The sequence below is a fragment of the Muntiacus reevesi genome, chromosome 19 (genome assembly GCF_963930625.1).
Source record: "Muntiacus reevesi chromosome 19, mMunRee1.1, whole genome shotgun sequence".
Taxonomy (NCBI): domain Eukaryota; kingdom Metazoa; phylum Chordata; class Mammalia; order Artiodactyla; family Cervidae; genus Muntiacus; species Muntiacus reevesi.
The window spans coordinates 24,048,629-24,068,827 of NC_089267.1; the positions used below are offsets into that span (position 1 = coordinate 24,048,629).

Genomic DNA, 20,199 nt, shown 5'->3' on the forward strand with positions numbered 1-20,199 from the left:
TCCTGAATCAACTTTTTATTTGTTGCCTATATCTTTCCAGAATTTTCATGAAAGTCCAAACAATCACAGTATTCATTCATGTATAATCATCCACTCAAAACACATTTAAAGAGCACTTCTAAAGCAGATACTAACAAAGTTAATAATATAGGATCTAATCCACACCAGTCTACAAACAGGAAAGAAGCTAAATAAATCCATGATGATAATACAGAAGGGAAATTTAACCTGTCCAGGGAAAGAGTGGGGTTCCTGGAAGAAATGATGACTGTGGTAGTTAGTGAAGTCTAGTAAGAATTAAGTATGTACACCTATAGTTGATTCATGTTGATGTTTGACAGAAAACAACAAAATTCTGTAAAGCATTTATCTTTCAATTAAAAAATAAATAAATTTTTAAAAAATTAAAGAGTAGAGTGAACAGTACTAAAGAGTCTCTTAATGAAGATCAAAGTGAAAAGGCTGGCTTAAAACTCAACATTCAAAAAACTAAGATCATGGCATCTGGTCCCATCACTTCATGGCAAATAAATAATGAAACAGTGACAGACTATTTTTTTTTTTTTGGCTCCAAAATCACTGCAGACAGTAACTGCAGACCTAAAATTTAAAGACGCTTGCTCCTTGGAAGAAAAGCTATGACAAATCTAGACAGTATTAAAAAGCAGAGACATCACTTTGCTGACAAAAGTCCATTTAGTCAAAGCTATGGTTTCTCGAGTGGTCATTTATGGATGTGAAAGCTGGACTTATATCAAGAAGGCTGAGCACCAAAGAACTGATGCTTTGGATCTGTGGTGTTGAAGAAGACTCTTGAGAGTCCCTTTGATGCAAGGAGATCAAACCAATCAATCCTAAAGGAAATCAACCCTGAATATTCAATGGAAGGACTGATACTGAAGATGTAGCTGCAATACTTTGGCCACCTGATGCCAAAAGCCAACTCACTGGAAAAGACCCTGAAGTTGGGAAAGATTGAGGGCAGGAGGAGAAGGGGGCGGCAGGGGATGAGATGGTTGGATGGCATCACCGACTCAATGGACATGAGTTTGAGTAAACTCCGGGAGCTGGTGATGGACAGGGAGGCCTGGTGTGCTGCAGTTCACGGGGTAACAAAGAGCTGGACACAACTTAGCAACTGAACAACAACACAGTGAACGGTATTGCTTCAAAGTGCTACACACACAGCAGAGTGTAGCTGGTTAAAAAGCTAGCCTAATACATCAGCTGAAGTTAGTAGAGCATCATGAAAATAGAAATCTCAATGGAAAGGACTGTCAGCTTCCTTCAGGGAAACCCTACAGACCAAAATGTCTCGATTTTAAAATACTTTGTAAGCAGCAGTATTTAAAGTAGGATGAGAAGACAGTGTTTTAAACTGTGTGACTGCAAAAACCACACATTTTCAAATGCCCAATGTGTACACAGTAAAAGATCTGAGAAGCCATTTTCCTTACCCCTCTTTCTCTTTTTGGGATAATACTCAACACTGAAATTTTTAAGAGGGAGTTTATTAATCACACAGAAGTCTTTTTCAAAAGGTTTACAGCTACAGCTTTTTATAAAATGCTGGATGGCTTCAGATTAAAAGCATCCATGAAACTATGTAGTACATCACAAATCACAGGAACCCAGTGAATACTACAAGACACAGGCTTCCTGCTACAGATATCTCCCCTGCCTCTGTTGGAGCAATGTTAGCAAAACCTCACTTATAACCATCCCAGTGGCAACCCACCGGCTGCCATCGATGAGAACTAGTAGAAAGTTATATTAAACACACAGAGCAGATCTGTCCCCGGTAACTGGCATTAACTGGGACCAAGTGCCTGCTACCAGCCCAGGTTTCACATACTGGACTGCAGTTCATTCTTAGAGACCTCCTTAGTCTCTGAGCCTTGCAATCCTCAGTACGCCGTAATCTGTGTCACATCAAGTTTCGTCTCTGGTTCCCTTTCTTTAGGGGGTCTCCCTGATGGCTCAGACGGTGAAGAATCTGCCTGCAATGCAGGAGACCTCTGAACATACTCCAGGCTTGCCTGTGACGGGATCAGTAGGTATGAGAAGGTTGGTAAAGCAAAACAGGAGCATGACCTCCATCATGCTAGACAAGCCACTGGTGCTAACACGACCGCAGATGCAACGATCATCCTCAGACACTGTATGATCATCACTGTGGACTCATCTTAAGAGGCCTCTTAACTGCAACTTTCAAGTCATCATCGTCATGGTCTTTTGCTTTTTTTTAATCTAAGGATGACAGGCCATGTCTCCTCCATTTCCTATTGCCTAGCTGATACCAAACTGTGCAGGCATTTCTACCAAGACTTCTATGGATATGTCTATAAACATTAAGAAAAATACTTCTCATACAGGGTAAGTGACCATTATTTAATAAATATTTATGAGCAGACACTATGTGCTAGGCACTGTGTTAGATGCTGGAATATAAGATTAAATAAGACACATCAATCTTATTTAACTGTACTTCTCTTTATGTAAGATTTTATTGATAAAACAGGCCTGGCAGCACATAGAAGCTGCTCAATAAACTGTTACTATTGTTTCAGGCTTCGCACCTGGCTCAATGCAGAAGCCTCAGAAGATGTAGGTTAGATCCCTGAGTCGGGAAGATCCCTTAGTGAAGGAAATGGCAACTCATGCCAGTATCTTTGCCTGGGAAATCCCACGGACAGAGGAGCTTGGTGGGCTGCAGTCCATGGGTTACAAAGAGTCAGACACAACTGACAAATATCACAGTCCTCAAGTTCCACCTCTCGCTCTCCTTATTATTATAGAGCATATTATAATATTATATATACATTATTACTATATGGACTTCCCTGGTAACTCAGATGGTAAAGAACCTGCCTGCAATGCAGGAGACCCAGGTTTGATCCCTGAGTTGGGAAGACACCCTGGAGACGGGAACAGCAACCCACTCCAGTATTCTTGTCTGGAGAATCCCATGGCCCAGAGGAGCCTGGTGGGCTACAGTCCATGGGATCGCAGAGTCGGACACGACTGAGCGACTAACACTACACTACTATAACATGATATACTATTACCAGTTACAAATTATCATCTTTTAAAAATTACTACAGTTTGAAAATGAAAATACTGCAGAGTTGCCACCAACACTCACCAATACTATAATATCTCTTTAGTTCTGTACGCCTGATCTCCTTTAACTGATTACTTTTTCTCTTCTTTTTCTCATCAGTAGTGTACTCCTCTTCCACAGCAATGTTACACTTGTCTTGCTCTAAAATGACTTTGCTAGCATCTTCTTTTCCAGAATGAGTCCTTGCAGCCATAGCTGAGGCTGTCTCTGCATTTTGTTTGGCCTGCTTCTTCTTTTTCAATCTAAGGGTGAGAAGGAAAAAAACAAAAAGCATTAGAAAAATAATTTGCTAAGAGAAATTATATTAATTTCATGCTATTGGGCTTTGAGAAACTAATTAACTAATATTGAAAACACTTTATATTATTGGGTTTTTTCCCATTTTTATTTTTATATATTGTTAATTATACTTTCCTGTTATTTTTTCTTTTTTAATCACTTAAAAATTCTTACATGGAAATCTCTGGCCTTTCCTCTATTTTATGTCCTCAATATTGATGTCTCAAAAACATCACTGGGAAATGCTTTAGACCTGAGGAAATACTAGATTCTTCCATAGGCTATAAGACATTGGGTATGTTTTATACCAAAATGTACAGCTACTTTACTATCACGCCATGTTTAGTGTGTTACTTTTTTAAGTGTTTCTGGTCTCAAAGGTACCTTTAGACTGATGAGCAAGCATATTTATAAAAAACAAATCCATTATAATTGACTCACAAACTGAATATAAAGGTTTGTCAAGGTGTGAGCTGGTTCAGGTTTGAGTAATTCTTTTCCTTTATACCTATGATAGTAGTAAGAAAGAGCTGAACTTCTTGGGATAGACAATGCCATAATGACAATATCAACTTAGTATAATTACTAACATAAAAGCTAACTGATAACGTTAACTTTACATTTTCAACCTTTCACTCCTCAAAGACGTGTAAAAGGTTTACCATAATTCACTGAAATCCAGTAACTCAAAATATTTTCCAGTTGATGTATCATTCTGATTAACTGACATGTCACTCTGTACTCAGTAGTCCTTCTTAAGAATGTTTTTACCTCCCAGAATATAAAGAGTAAGGGCCTTGGCCTCCACTGTGTGAGACAGGCTGGTCACACATAAACATTTTTAAAATTAGGATCCTTTCCCCTCTTCTCTCTAGGCACAGTCAGCTTTCTCACACACAGTCTCCTTCCTTTACTCCCGTGAGCATCTACACAATTTGATGCTGGGCAATGGATGAGGGAAGGAGTTTTGGGAGGAAAAGGAGATAACTAGGATCAGAAAGGGACTACAGTTTGATTTTATGCTGCTTTGCTCTGTAATGTTGGCCAAATCAATTTAATAGTCTAAAGAGGTCCCTCACTGAGGCTTGGCTATCTGATGCAATCTTTTATCAGGATGAACTGAAATAATACATGTCAACAATAGAACACACACAAACAGAATATACCCAAATACAATCATATGATGACATGAGAACTAACTATGGCATGGTATATGACACGCTTAGATAACAGTCTCATGTTCTAACAGATATTTCAACTAGACTGTCAGTCACTGAACACTGAGCAGGCAAGTTCTTAGATTTTCATTGGCTAATAAATTAGTATATGGCCTAAGAGAAAGCACAGCTACAAAAAAAAAAAAATCATAGATGAATCTACTCCCCATCTCTGAGTTTAGCTATCTCTTTAGGTTTACTTGTTAAAAAACAAACAAACAAGTATACAATCTAAACAAAATTGGAAACTCATAAAAAGGGAATTATACCCAATAAACATATTTTTTATTTTGTACCCTCACATTCTACACTGCTTTTTTTTTTTTTCCAGGTAAAACACTATGTAGCTCTTTGCAAAGGTAAGTCAGATAATGCTCCTAATGAAACAATTTCTTGATCAAGATTTCTGTATGACGTTGAAATTAATATGGAGTGGTGGCTTCCCAGGTGGTTCAGTGGTAAAAGAATCCACCTGCCAATGCAGGAGATCAAATTTCAATCCCTGGGTCGGGAAGATACCCTGGAGAAGGAAATGGCAGTTCACTCCAATATTCTTGCCTGGAGACTCCCATGGGCAGAGGAGCCCGGTGGGCTACAGTCCGAGGGGTCACAAAGAGCTGGACATGACTGAGCACGCATGCACAACCTAGGTATCACACAGAGATCAGTTCTTTGCTTAGGGAGGTCTATGCAGACAGCTGACCTCTGTATCCAGAAGGACATGCTAATCTTGTTCTGATATATTGGTTTAACAAAAACATGCCTGAGATGAATGTTACTGCCCACTTCCTAAAATTATTCCTTCCAGGGAGGAGAGAAAAGAGAGTTCCAAAATTAGTTCTTCCCAGCCTGAGATAGTTGCTGCTTCTTAATCTTCTGAATTTTTCCACTGTAAATTGATCTAAATGTCCTCATTTCATTGTTCCCATTATAATTAAACTCACTCAGATCTAGGGCACATGTTTTGATGAACAGCAGCACTGTTTGGGGACATCTCATTAGAGACTGTTTTTCACAGGTGGAAATAACAAAATGGGATACATTGTTACATTCACTTTCCCCCTTTTCCATACAGACCTTTATTGTCAAGTCATAGAGCCAAACATATGGCTATTTCAAAAAAAAAAAAAGCTACATAATAGCAATATCAAATTTGCATAACAGAAGACAGAGTACAATTTAACACTTCGGTGATTTTACAATCAGTTACATCTTTTGTTTTGACTACAGAACTCAGGAGAATTTGCTTCTCTGGAGGTTATAAATATGAGTGGAGCATTCTGACCTTGTAACTGGAAATCATACTGTGAGTTCTGCAAGCCCACTGTAAAATCCTTCTTCAAAGCACAAAAATAGATTTTTAACATTTACCTACAGGAGAATAAAAAGAAAGGCAAAATCGCTATTTGAGAAGGCCTTACAAATAGTTGTGAAAAGAAGAGCAAAAGGCAAAGGAGAAAAGGAAAGATATACCTATTTGAATGGAGAGTTCCAAACAATAGCAAGGAGAGATAAGAAAGCCTTCCTCAGTGATCAATGCAAAGAAATAGAGGAAAACAATAGAATGGGAAAGACAAGAGATCTCTTAAAGAAAATTAGAGATACCAAGGGAAATTTTCATGCCAAGATGGGCACAATAAAGGACAGAAAAGGTATGAACCTAACAGAAGCAGAAAATATTAAGAGGTGGCAAGAATACACAGAAGAACTGTACAAAAAAAGATCTTCACAATCCAGATAATCACGACAGTGTGATCACTCACCTAGAGCCAGACATCCTGGAATTCAAAATCAAGAGGGTCTTAGGAAGCATCATTACAAACAAAGCTAGTGGAGGTGATGGAATTCCAGTTGAGCGATTTCAAATCCTCAAAGATGGTGCTGTGAAAATGCTGCACTCAGTCTGCCAGCAAATTTGGAAAACTCGGCAGTGGCCACAGGACTGGAAAAGGTCAGATTTCATTCCAATCCCAAAGGAAGGCAATGCCAAAGAATGCTCGAACTACCACACAATTGCACTCATCTCACACGCTAGTAAAGTAATGCTGAAAATTCTCCAGGCCAGACTTCAACAGTACATGAACCGTGAAATTCCAGATATGCAAGCTGGATTTAGAAAAGGCAGAGGAACCAGAGATCAAATTGCCAACATCTGCTGGATCATCGAAAAAGCAAAAGAGTTCCAGAAAAACATCTACTTCTGCTTTATTCATTACACCAAAGCCTTTGACTGTGTGGATGACAATAAACTGTGGAAAATTCTTCAAGAGAAGGGAATACCAGACCACCTGACCTGCCTCTTGAGAAATCTGCAAGCAGGTCAGGAAGCAACAGTTGGAACTGGACATGGAACAACAGACTGGTTGGAAATCAGGAAAGGAGTACTTCAAGACTGTATATTGTCACCCTGCTTATTTAACTTATAGGCAGAGTACATCATGAGAAACGCTGGGTTGGAGGAAGCACAAGCTGGAATCAAGATTGCCAGGATAAATATCAATAACCTCAGAAATGCAGATGACATCACCCTTATGGCAGAAGGTGAAGAAGAACTAAAGAGCCTCTTGATGAAAGTGAAAGAGGAGAGTGAAAAAGTTGGCTTAAGGGGAGGAGCCAAGATGGCAGAGGAATAGAACAGGGAGACCACTTTCTCCCCTACAAATTCATCCAAAGAACAATTCAACGCAGAGCAAACTTCACAAAACAACTTCTGATCGCTAGCTGAGGTCATCAGGCGCCCAGAAAAGCAGCCCATTGTCTTCGAAAGGAGGTAGGACAAAATATAAAAGATAAAAAGAGGGACAAAAGAGCTAAGATCCGTCCCAGAAAGGGAGTCTTAATAGAGGAAGTTTCCAGACACCAGGAAACCCTCGCACTGGCAGGACTGGGGAAAGTGTTTGAATCTCGGAGGGCAACCTGACTGGGAGAGGAACGATAAATAAAACCCACAGATTAGGAGCCTAAAAGCAACTCCCAGCAGAAAAGTACCCCAGACGCCCGCATCCGCCACCAGCAAGTGGGGGCGGAATGGAGAGGAGCGGGCGGCATCGCTTAGGGTAAGGGCCGGGCCTGAGTGCCCTGAGGACAATCGGAGGGAGCTTTTGTGAGATAGCAACTTAAACTGTGGGAGAGCAAGAGAAAGAGAGAAAATTAACCGGCCTGAACACACTGCCGGCCGTTCGCAGAACAAAGGGACCGAGCAAGTCCAGAGAAGAGCTCGCAGGCTGCAGACCGGCCCAGCCCCGCCGGAGGCAGGGGGGAGGGGAAAGGGGCAGGCTCGGCCCCAAGGACCGCATCCCCTACTGCACTGCAAACAGGCCTCCAGTTTCTAACCAAAGACCTCCTGAGATTCTGGATGGTCAACATCCGCCGGGAGGGTCGCGGCTAGACACAGGGCTCAAGCACCCGACCGGCGCTGGCGGAAACTGAGGCTGGGGCCACGGAGGGGAGAGGCTGGGGCCACGGAGGGGAGAAGGCGCGCCGCACACTGGGTGCGCCAGTCAAGCTCCTGGCTGCCTGAGCTGCTCAGGCCGGGGAAGGCACAAAACGCAGGTGCAACCGAGTCCGCGCTTTTGTGAAACACCCGAAAACTGGAACCGCACGCAACGCAGGGCACCTCCATATAGAGCAGCCGGGAGCCTGAGCCGCATAGACGGGGAAAACAGCACCGCCCCACTCCCCGCAGAGCAACGGAACTAGCAAATCTGAACAAAAGACCACCTCCGCCCGCCTGTGTCAGGGCAGAAATTGGACACTGAAGAGACCTGCAAACAGAAGCCAATTAAACAAAGGGAACTGCTTCAGAAGGGACCAGTGCAACAGATTAAAATCCCTGTAACTCTGTGAACCTCTCCGGGTGTCCCTCACGGCTGAGAATCTTTTCACCATTAACCTAGAAGTTTTATTACCAGTGCTGTATAGTTGGAGAAGCCTTGAGACTACTGGAAGAATAAAACTGAAATCCAGAGGCAGGAGACTTAAGCCCAAAACCTGAGAGCACCAGAAAACTCCTGACTCCATGGAACATTAAGTAATAAAAGACCATCCAAAAGCCTCCATACCTACACTGAAACCAACCACCACCCAAGAGCCAATAAGTTTTAGAGCAGGACATACCATGCAAATTCTCCAGCAACGCAGGAACATAGCCCTGAACGTCAACATACAGACTGCCCAAGGTCACACCTAACACATAGACCCATCTCAAAACTCACTACTGGGCACTCCATTGCACTCCAGAGAGAAGAAATTCAGTTCCACACACCAGAACACCGACGCAAGCTTCCTTAACCAGGAAACCTTGACAAGCCAATCGTCCAACCCCATCCACTGGGTGAAACCGCCACAATAAAAAGGAACCACAGACCTCCAGAATACAGAAAGCCCACTCCAGACACAGCAATCTAAACAAGATGAAAAGGCAGAGAAATAACCAACAGGTAAAGGAACATGAAAAAAGCCCACCAAGTCAAACAAAAGAGGAGGAGATAGGGAATCTACCTGAAAAAGAATTTAGACTAATGATAATAAAAATGATCCAAAATCTTGAAAACAAAATGGAGTTACAGATAAATAGCCTGGAGACAAAGAATGAAAAGATGCAAGAAATGTTTAATAAAGACCTAGAAGAAATAAAAAAGAGTCAATTAAAAATGAATAATGCAATACATGAGATAAAAAACACTCTTGAGGGAACCAAGAGTAGAATAACGGAGACAGAAGATAGGATAAGTGAGGTAGAAGATAAAATGGTGGAAATAAATGAAGCAGAGAGGAAAAAAGAAAAAAGGATCAAAAGAAATGAGGACAACTACAGGGACCTCTGGGACAATGTGAAACGCCCCAACATTTGAATCATAGGAGTCCCAGAAGAAGAAGACAAAAAGAAAGGCCATGAGAAAATACTCGAGGAGATAATAGCTGAAAACTTCCCTAAAATGGGGAAGAAAATAGCCACCCAAGTCCAAGAAACCCAGAGAGTCCCAAACAGGATAAACCCAACGCAAAACACCCCAAGACACATATTAATCAAATTAACAAAGATCAAACACGAAGAAAAAATATTAAAAGCAGCAAGGGAGAAACAACAAATAACACACAAAGGGATTCCCATGAGGATAACAGTTGATCTATCAATAGACCCTCCAGGCCAGAAGGGAATGGCAGGACATACTTAAAGTAATGAAAGAGAATAACCTACAACCTAGATTACTGTACCCAGCAAGGATCTCATTCAGATATGAAGGAGAATTCAAAAGCTTTACAGACAAGCAAGAGCTGAGAGAATTCAGCACCACCAAACCAGCTCTTCAACAAATGCTAAAGGATCTTCTCTAGACTGGAAACACAGAAAGGCTGTATAAACGTGAACCCAAAACAACAAAGTAAATGGCAACGGGACCATACCCATCAATAATTACCTTAAATGTAAATAGGTTGAATGCCCCAACCAAAAGACAAAGACTGGCTGAATGGATAAAAAAACAAGACCCCTATATATGCTGTCTACAAGAGACCCATCTCAAAACAAGAGACACATACAGACTAAAAGTGAAGGGCTGGAAAAAAATATTTCGCACAAACAGAGACTAAAAGAAAGCAGGAGTTGCAATACTCATATCAGATAAAATAGACTATCAAATAAAGGATGTGAAAAGAGACAAAGAAGGACACTACATAATGATCAAAGGATCAATCCAAGAAGAAGATTTAACAATTATAAATATATATGCACCCAACATAGGAGCACCGCAATATGTAAGGCAAATGCTAATGAGTATGAAAGAGGAAATTAATAGTAACACAATAATAGTGGGAAACTTTAATACCCCACTCACAACTATGGATAGATCAACTAAACAGAAAATTAACAAGGAAACACAAACTTTAAATGACACAATGGACGAGCTAGAACTAATTGATATCTATAGGACATTTCACCCCAAAACAATCAACTTCACCTTTTTCTCAAGTGCACACGGAACCTTCTCCAGAATAGATCACATCCTGGGCCATAAATCTAGTCTTGGTAAATTCAAAAAAACTGAAATCATTCCAGTCATCTTTTCTGACCACAGTGCAGTAAGATTAGATCTCAATTACAGGAAAAAAATTGTTAAAAATTCAAACATATGGAGGCTCAATAACACGCTTCTGAATAACCAACACATCATAGAAGAAATAAAAAAAGAAATCAAAATATGCATAGAAATGAATGAAAATGAAAACACAACAACCCAAAACCCATGGGACACTGTAAAAGCAGTGCTAAGGGGAAGGTTCATAGCATTACAGGCTTACCTCAAGAAACAAGAAAAAAGTCAAATAAATAACCTAACTCTACACCTAAAGCAACTAGAGAAGGAAGAAATGAAGAACCCCAGGGTTAGTAGAAGGAAAGAAATCTTAAAAATTAGGGCAGAAATAAATGCAAAAGAAACTAAAGAGACCATAGCAAAAATCAACAAAGCTAAAAGTTAGTTTTTTGACAAAATAAACAAAATTGACAAACCATTAGCAAGACTCATTAAGAAACAAAGAAAGAAGAACCAAATTAACAAAATTAGAAATGAAAATGGAGAGATCACAACAGACAACACTGAAATACAAAGGATCATAAGAGACTACTACCAGCAGCTCTACGCCAATAAAATGGACAACTTGGAAGAAATGGACAAATTCTTAGAAAAGTATAACTTTCCAAAACTGAACCAGGAAGAAATAGAAGATCTTAACAGACCCATCACAAGCAAGGAAATCGAAACATAATCAGAAATCTTCCAGCAAACAAAAGCCAAGGACCTGATGGCTTCACAGCTGAATTCTACCAAAAATTTAGAGAAGAGCTAACACCTATCTTACTCAAACTCTTCCAGAAAATTGCAGAAGAAGGTAAACTTCCAAACTCATTCTATGAGGCCAGCATCACCCTAATTCCAAAACCAGACAAAGATGCCACAAAAAAAGAAAACTACAGGCCAATATCACTGATGAACATAGATGCAAAAATCCTTATCAAAATTCAAGCAAACAGAACCCAACAACATATTAAAAAAAAATCATACACGATGACCAAGTGGGCTTTATCCCAGGAATGCAAGGATTCTTTAATATCCACAAATCAATCAATGTAATACACCACATTAACAAATGGAAAGATAAAAACCATATGATTATCTCAATAGATGCAGAGAAAGCCTTTGACAAAATTCACACCCATTTATAATTAAAACTCTCCAGAAAGCAGGAATAGAAGGAACATACCTCAACATAATAAAAGCTATATATGACAAACCCACAGCAAGCATTACCCTCAATGGTGAAAAATTGAAAGCATTTCCCCTAAAATCAAGAACAAGACAAGGGCGCCCACTCTCACCACTATTATTCAACATAGTTTTGGAAGTTTTAGCCACAGCAATCAGAGCAGAAAAAGAAGTAAAAGGAATCCAGATAGGAAAAGAAGAAGTGAAACTCTCGCTGTTTGCAGACGACATGATCCTCTACATAGAAAACCCTAAAAAACTCTACCAGAAAATTACTAGAGCTAATCAACAAATATAGTAAAGTTGCAGGATACAAAATTAACACACAGAAATCCCTTGCATTCCTATACACTAACAATGAAAAAACAGAAAGAGAAATTAAGGAAACAATACCATTCACCATGGCAACAAAAAGAATAAAATACTTAGGAGTATATCTACCTAAAGAAACAAAAGACCTAAAAAAAAAAAAGAAAAGAAAAAGAAACAAAAGACCTATACATAGAAAACTATAAAACACTGATGAAAGAAATCAAAGAGGACACAAACAGATGGAGAAACATACAGTGTTCATGGATTGGAAGAATCAATATTGTCAAAATGGCTATTCTACCCAAAGCAATCTATAGATTCAATGCAATCCCTATTAAGCTACCAACAGTATTTTTCACAGAAATAGAACAAATAATTTCTCAATTTGTATGGAAATACAGAAAACCCCAAATAGCCAAAGTAATCTTGAGAAAGAAGAATGGAACTGGAGGAATCAACCTGCCTGACTTCAGACTCTACTACAAAGCCACAGTCATCAAGACAGTATGGTACTGGCACAAAGACAGAAATATAGATCAGTGGAACAGAATAGAAAGCCCAGAGATAAATCCACGAACCTATGGACACCTTATCTTCGACAAAGGAGGCAAGGATATACAACGGAAAAAAGACAACCTCTTTAACAAGTGGTGCTGGGAAAACTGGTCAACCACTTGTAAAAGAATGAAACTAGAACACTTTCTAACACCATACACAAAAATAAACTTAAAATGGATTAAAGATCTAAATATAAGACGAGAAACTATAAAACTCCTAGAGGAGAACATAGGCAAAACACTCTCCGACATAAATCACAGCAGGATCCTCTATGACCCACCTCCCAGAATATTGGAAATAAAAGCAAAACTAAACAAATGGGACCTAATGAAACTTAAAAGCTTTTGCACAACAAAGGAAACTATAAGCAAGGTGAAAAGACAGCCCTCAGATTGGGAGAAAATAATAGCAAATGAAGAAACAGACAAAGGATTAATCTCAAAAATATACAAGCAACTCCTGCAGCTCAACTCCAGAAAAATAAATGACCCAATCAAAAAATGGGCCAAAGAACTAAACAGACATTTCTCCAAAGAAGACATACAGATGGCTAACAAACATATGAAAAGATGCTCAACATCACTCATTATCAGAGAAATGAAAATCAAAACCACAATGAGGTACCATTACACGCCAGTCAGGATGGCTGCTATCCAAAAGTTTACAAGCAATAAATGTTGGAGAGGGTGTGGAGAAAAGGGAACCCTCTTACACTGTTGGTGGGAATGCAAACTAGTACAGCCGCTATGGAGAACAGTGTGGAGATTTCTTAAAAAACTGGAAATAGAACTGCCATATGACCCAGCAATACCACTTCTGGGCATACACACCGAGGAAACCAGATCTGAAAAGACACGTGCACCCCAATGTTCATCACAGCACTGTTTATAATAGCCAGGACATGGAAGCAACCTAGATGCCCATCAGCAGACGAATGGATAAGGAAGCTGTGGTACATATACACCATGGAATATTACTCAGCCATTAAAAAGAATCCATTTGAATCAGTTCTAATGAGATGGATGAAACTGGAGCCCATTATACAGAGTGAAGTAAGCCAGAAAGATAAAGAACATTACAGCATACTAACACATATATAAGGAATTTAGAAAGATGGCAATGATAACCCTATATGCAAAACAGAAAAAGAGACACAGAAGTACAGAACAGACTTTTGAACTCTGTGGGAGAAGGCGAGGGTGGGATGTTTCGAGAGAACAGCATCGAAACATGTATATTATCTAGGGTGAAACAGATCACCAGCCCAGGTTGGATGCATGAGACAAGTGCTCGGGCCTGGTGCATTGGGAAGACCCAGAGGGATTGGGTAGAGAGGGCGATGGGAGGGAGGATCAGGATGGGGAATACATGTAAATGCATGGCTGATTCATGTCAATGTATGACAAAACCCACTACAATATTGTAAAGTAATTAGCCTCCAACTAATAAAAATAAATGAAAAAAAAGAAAAAGTTGGCTTAAAACTCAACGTTCAGAAAACTAAGATCATAGCATCCAGTCCCATCACCTCATGGCAAATAGATGGGTAAACAGTGGAAACAGTAGCTGACTTTATTTTGGGGGGCTCCAAAATCACTGCAGATGGTGACTGCAGCCAGGAAATTAAAAGACGCTTACTCCTTGGAAGAAAAGTTATGACCAACCTAGATAGCATATTAAAAAGCAGAGGCATTACTTTGCCAACAAAGGTCCGTCTAGTCAAGGCTATGGTTTTTCCAGTGGTCGTGTATGGATGTGAGAGTTGAACTATAAAGAAAGCTGAGCACCAAAGAACTGATGTTTTTGAACCATGCTATTGGAGAAGACTCTTGAGAGTCCCTTGGACTGTAAGGAGATCCAACTAGTCCATCCTAAAGGAGATCAGTCCTGGGTATTCATTGGAAGGACTGATGTTGAAGCTTAAACTCCAATACTTTGGCCACCTGATGTGAAGAACTGACTCCTGGAAAAAACCCTGATCCTGGGAAAGACTGAAGGCGGGAGAAGGGGACGACAGGATGAGATGGCTGGATGGCATCACCGACTCAATGGATATGAGTTTGTGACATGGAGACTTTGTGACTCTCCTCTGGGAGTTGGTGATGGACAGGGAGGCCTGGTGAGCTGCAGTCTATGGGGTCACAAAGAGTCAGACACGACTGAGCCACTGAACTGAACTGAACTGAAGGGGGAATAATTGCCAATCTGAGAAACGTGGTATAGTTAATGATCTTCAAACATTCCTTTTCAGGACTTTTTATCTTTGAGGCCTTTCCTTTTGTTCTTCAAATCAATATCACTGCAAGACATTCCCACAGAAGGGTTCTGTTATCACTAAATTAAGGTAAACTGGAAACAAAAAGTTCTACAAGAAAATAAACTCCCTTTACTACACCAAAACTTTTTCAATGACCCCAAATGTACACATTTACATGGTGGACTAAAAAAATTACTTGGAAAATTATCTTAAACAGATAGGTGATTGAAAATAATGAAACATGTTTAACATTTAATGGCTGTGAATGTAGGGGGGGGAACCCTAAAAAACAAAAAACCTCTTGTAATGATCTATTTGTCTTAAAAAAATAAGCAAATAAAAGGCCACAGTGACATAAAATGAGTGTTTATTTCTAAATCTCCTGTCACTTCTGTAACCTAGGCCTGTCAATTCTGTTTCCTGAGTCTTTCCTCAAGTTCACCTCCTCCTCTTGGTCTCTGCCCCCATGGAATGATTTCAGGCTTTCATTATCTCTCTGACTGAACTTCTTTTTTACAATATAATTTATTCTTTGTTTTATTACGAAAATAATACATGTTCATACTAGTAAATTTTGAAAATGCAGCAAAGTAAAAGGAAAGAACTCTAAGATGAAATGCTAACACTGAGAAGGAATCACTGCTTGGGGGAGAAGAGGAAAGTAGGGGCGATTACACTAGTCAGACTTTCCCCAAGGGCAGAGGAGTGATCAGGCACTATGGCTTACCATCAGGATTCTGAGCTTCTTCTATGTACCTTTCCATAAAGGAGTATTAAAGAACTACATAGAAAATGACCTACTGTATAGCACAAGGAACTCTACTCAATATCTCATAATAATCTGAAGTGGAAAAGAATCTGAAAATTTATTTGTATGTATAACTGAATCACTTTGTTGTACACCTGAAACTAACACAACATTGTAAATTAACTACAATCTTTTTTAAAAAGGAATATTGAAGGGCTTTGTTGGAGTATCTTGGCTCTTTTTACATTAAAATTGTGTGCACTTGTAAGACATATGCACACCTCATTTTTCCCCTACTCATATCCTAACCCAGAGCTAAACAAATAAAGTGATACTGTGAAAGAAAGTATTTTTGGTAGCTCAGTAAAAACTGTTTTCCTCCAAAGCTTTTTCCTTTACTAAAGGAAATACGTTCAGAGCACAGGCAGCCATCAAAGTCAAGGACCTACGGCAAGCTCCTTTCTTTGTCTCTGCAAGAGGTCTCCTCTGCTGTTTGCTGACTTCCAGTGGAATGCAACACAAAAAGCCACCAAATGGAGAGAGGCTTTCATTTGCAATAGAGCGAAAGCTTCATGAGGGCAGGGGTTTCTCCAGGTTTTATTAAATGCCATATTCCCAGGGTCTACGCATGGTACACATTAGCTAGTCAATAAATACTTCTTGAATAAATAAGTGGAGAAATGAGGTTATGTTCTGATTTGTTTGAGATTTGCTTTCCTGCAAATATGCCATTTTACAGCTTTGATTAGCAATGTGTTCTCAAAAATAAGCTCTCATCTCTTGATCTGTTGGTAAATTACTACCTTGCTCAATTCTTTAGTTTCTTCCTCTGTAATACAACCCAACTTAGAGAAATATGAGGAATAAATGTGAAAAGTCATGAAAGAACCTTTTATCACCAAATTACTATTTCCAAAAGTTGAGGGCTATTGTACATACAGCATTGATTTTTAAAAAAATTTTTTTATTAAATCTAAGTACAAAAATGTTTATTTGATATTATGTTATTCTAAGTGGCTTCAATCATGTCCGATTGTTTGTGACCCCGTGGACTGTAGCCCACTAGGCTCCTCTGTCCATGGAATTCTCCAGGCAAGAATACTGGAGTTGGTTGCCACTCCTTTCTACAGAAGATATTCTCGACCCAGGAATCGAACCCAGATCTCCCGCATTGCAGGCAGATTCTTCACTGTGAGGAACCAGGAAAGCCCCCTCTCTTTATCTAGATACTTAAAAAGAAAATATATTAGCCATATATAATTAAAAATATATAAAATAGATTTCTTTCATTAATTTAAAATTAGTGGTTTTCTATGACTCTTACTTAGACAAAATAGAGTAAAATTTTAAATAAAGAAATTTAAATTCAGTTCTTCAGTTATAAGAGCCATATTTTAAAACCTCAACATGGGAATTCCCTGGCAATCCAGTGGTTAGGACTCTGCCCTTTCACTGCAGGTTCAATCCCTGGTCAAGGAACTAAGATCCTGCAAGCCACAGGTACGGCAAAACAAAACAAAAAACAACCCTATTAGCAAGAGACAAAGAGTGAAGATAGAAATGTTTTCATATTTAAAACTTATTGAGTATATGCATGGAATACAAGATCTACAAGGTACAACAAAAATATGGTAAAGTGACTTTCTAACAAAAGAAAGGTAAAAGTGGTAGGGAAAGAGTAAAAAAAAAATTAATTTCTCTTTTTTATATTTTAGATTTTAAACCATGTGCAATAGCTAGTCAAAAATTTTTTTAAATATTTAGTCTTTGAAGTCTCCTTCCTACAATAATTTAACTTACATATTATTAGATTTTAAAAACTGAGTTTACATTTTAAAAAAGATTATCATGAAAGTTTGAAAGAACTTTTTTTCTAACAGCAACTGCTATTGAGCTGACTAATGAATCAGGCACTATGCTACACACTTTCCAAATATTATCCTATCCTCATAAAAGTCCAGGGAGGTAGGCAGTCTTATCTCCGTGTTACAGATAAGAAAAGGACAGCTGAGAAAAATTAGGGCCATTTTGCAAGGTCACAGGGCTTAGTTCAGTTGTGGAACAGGAATTCACAATGGCCACAGGACCTCCAAGCTCTCTCCTGAAAGTATTCTGTGGCAAATGTATATATACTGCGACTTTAAAATCCACTGGACTTTGGAAATTCTCAGAACTACTTGGGGAAGAATGGTGTGGCAATCTAGTAGGCTGATATGGACAAACATGCTCACGGGAAGGAAAGAGTTAGGTTCCGGGCTTGGCTGTCTCATAATCAGTCATGACCCTCTTTGGAAATAAGATAAACTCTCTAGGACTTCTAAAGTAAACAAAAGCAAGAGGTTGACATGATTTTCAAGGTCTGTCTCACTCTAACAGTTGGCTGAGATTTAGGAAATGTGCTAACACTATTTTTGAGGTTAAAAAAAAACTCTTATATCCAAACTAAACCTTCCTAAGAGTTTGCACTTCCCTGTGCTCCGTCATATCTGATGACATCTCCCTTCCATGATAGCGCCTTCAGCCCTGGAAAAATCCAGAGGTCAAGAAAGAACACCCTTTGTATACAAAGGATGTTTAAAAACAACAACAAAAATAAAACTAAAAAAAATTTTAAAGGCAAAGAGGCTCTGTTCTACAGTTTGGAGCTAATAGCTCCATGAAGAAAAGTAGAAAATGAGAAAATTGACCAGCCATGGAAGCAATATAATTTTTTTTTCTTTTCCTTTTTTTTACTTCTTTCATTTTTTAAATTTTCTTAAACAAACCCTTTGGTGTCTCATTTCATCTAGCTACAGGTGAAGAGGGGATAAGATCTGGTCTGTGGAACTCCAGAGAACATATTAATGAGCTATAGGAAGTTACAGAGAAATAAACATTAGGTCAGGGTAACTGTCTAACAGAGCAATCTAATAATGGAACTGGCTGCATCACAAAGAAGGGAACTCCCTGTCACTGGAAGTATTCAAGCAGGACAGGTCCAAGTTGTGACCTCCCAAACCACATGGAATAACCCTGTGCATTTTTAAAATTGGGATATAATTGATATATTATATAAGTTTCAGGTGTACAACATAATGACTCAGTAGATATATATAGTGAAATGACTACCATAATGTCTAGTTATCATCTATTAGCATGCATAGCTACAAATTTTTTTACTGTGATAAGAACTTTTAAGATCTACTCTCTTAGTAACTTGCAGATATACAATAGAGTACTATTAACTATAGTTACCAGGCTATACATTATATCCATAGAACTTACTTTATAACTGAAAGTTTGTACCTTTTTGACAACCTTCACCCATTTCGCCCATCCCCCAATACAGTCTTCTTTAATACAAGTAATTCTCCTCAAAATTTCTTCCATAGGGAAATAAAAGTACTAACATAAAAGATGTAGATATGTTATTATTTCCTTTAAAAAGTCATAGAACAGTATGATCGCTTCAGTTCAGTTCAGTCACTCAGTCGTGTCTGACTCTGCGACCCCATGGATTGCAGCACACCAGGCTTCCCTGTCCATCACCAACTCCCGGAGTCCGCCCAAACCCATGTCCATTGAGTCGGTGATGCCATCCAACCATCTCATCCTCTGTTTTCCCCTTCTCCTCCTGCCTTCAGTCCTTCCCAGCATCAGGGTCTTTTCAAATGAGTCAGCTCTTCACATCAGATGGCCAAAGTATTGGAGTTTCAGCTTCAATATCAGGCCTTCCAATGAACACCCAGGACTGATCTCCTTTAGGATGGACTGATTGGATCTCCTTGCAGTCCAAGGGACTCTCAAGAATCTTCTCCAACACCACAGTTCAAAACCATCAATTTTTTGGCACTCAGATTTCTTTATAGTTCAACTCTCACATCCAAACATGACTACTGGAAAAACCATAGCCTTGACCAGACGGACCTTTGCTGGCAAAGTGATAGTATGACCCTATTTTTGTGAAATAAAAAAAAAAAAGAAGAAAACCCTCCAAGACCAACAAATATTCCATTTAGCTATATATATATATGCATGAAATTTAGATATATAGATATGGAAAAATGGTGGGTCAATGAGGAAGAAAAGAAGAGGGGCAACTCTTGACTTCTGCTGTTCAGTCACTCAGTTGTGTCTGACTCTTTGCGACCTCATGGACTGCGGCACACCAGGCTTCCCTGTCCTTTACTACCTCCTGGAGTTTGCTCAAATTCATGTCCCTTTACACTTACATAATTTGGTGCTGATTTTTTTTTGTACAAGAAGGATATATTACTTTGTAATTACGAGCCAACTTTTTAATTAAAAAAAAATGAAACATCTGCAACTATGACAAAATTTCACTGCATCTTGTTCAGCGGTTCACTCCTTCTCCTGAGTCCAGCTATCACAGTGAACTGCTGCACTGCAGCCCCAATCCCCTTCTTTATCAAGGCAGAGCTGCTCTGTGGCCCTCAGGG

At 39.2% G+C, this 20,199-nt stretch overlaps 1 protein-coding gene across 5 annotated transcripts in view; it reads right to left on the minus strand.

Moving 5' to 3' along the window:
- The window catches only part of NCOA7 (nuclear receptor coactivator 7), a 158,692-nt gene that overhangs the window by 75,984 nt on the left and 62,509 nt on the right, over positions 1–20,199 (minus strand). For all 5 annotated transcript variants that reach the window (XM_065911662.1, XM_065911661.1, XM_065911657.1 and 2 more), the window contains one exon: positions 3,146–3,366. In XM_065911662.1, coding sequence (XP_065767734.1) covers positions 3,146–3,317 — 172 coding nt within the window. In that variant the 5' untranslated portion in view covers positions 3,318–3,366. The remainder of the gene's footprint in view (positions 1–3,145; positions 3,367–20,199) is intronic.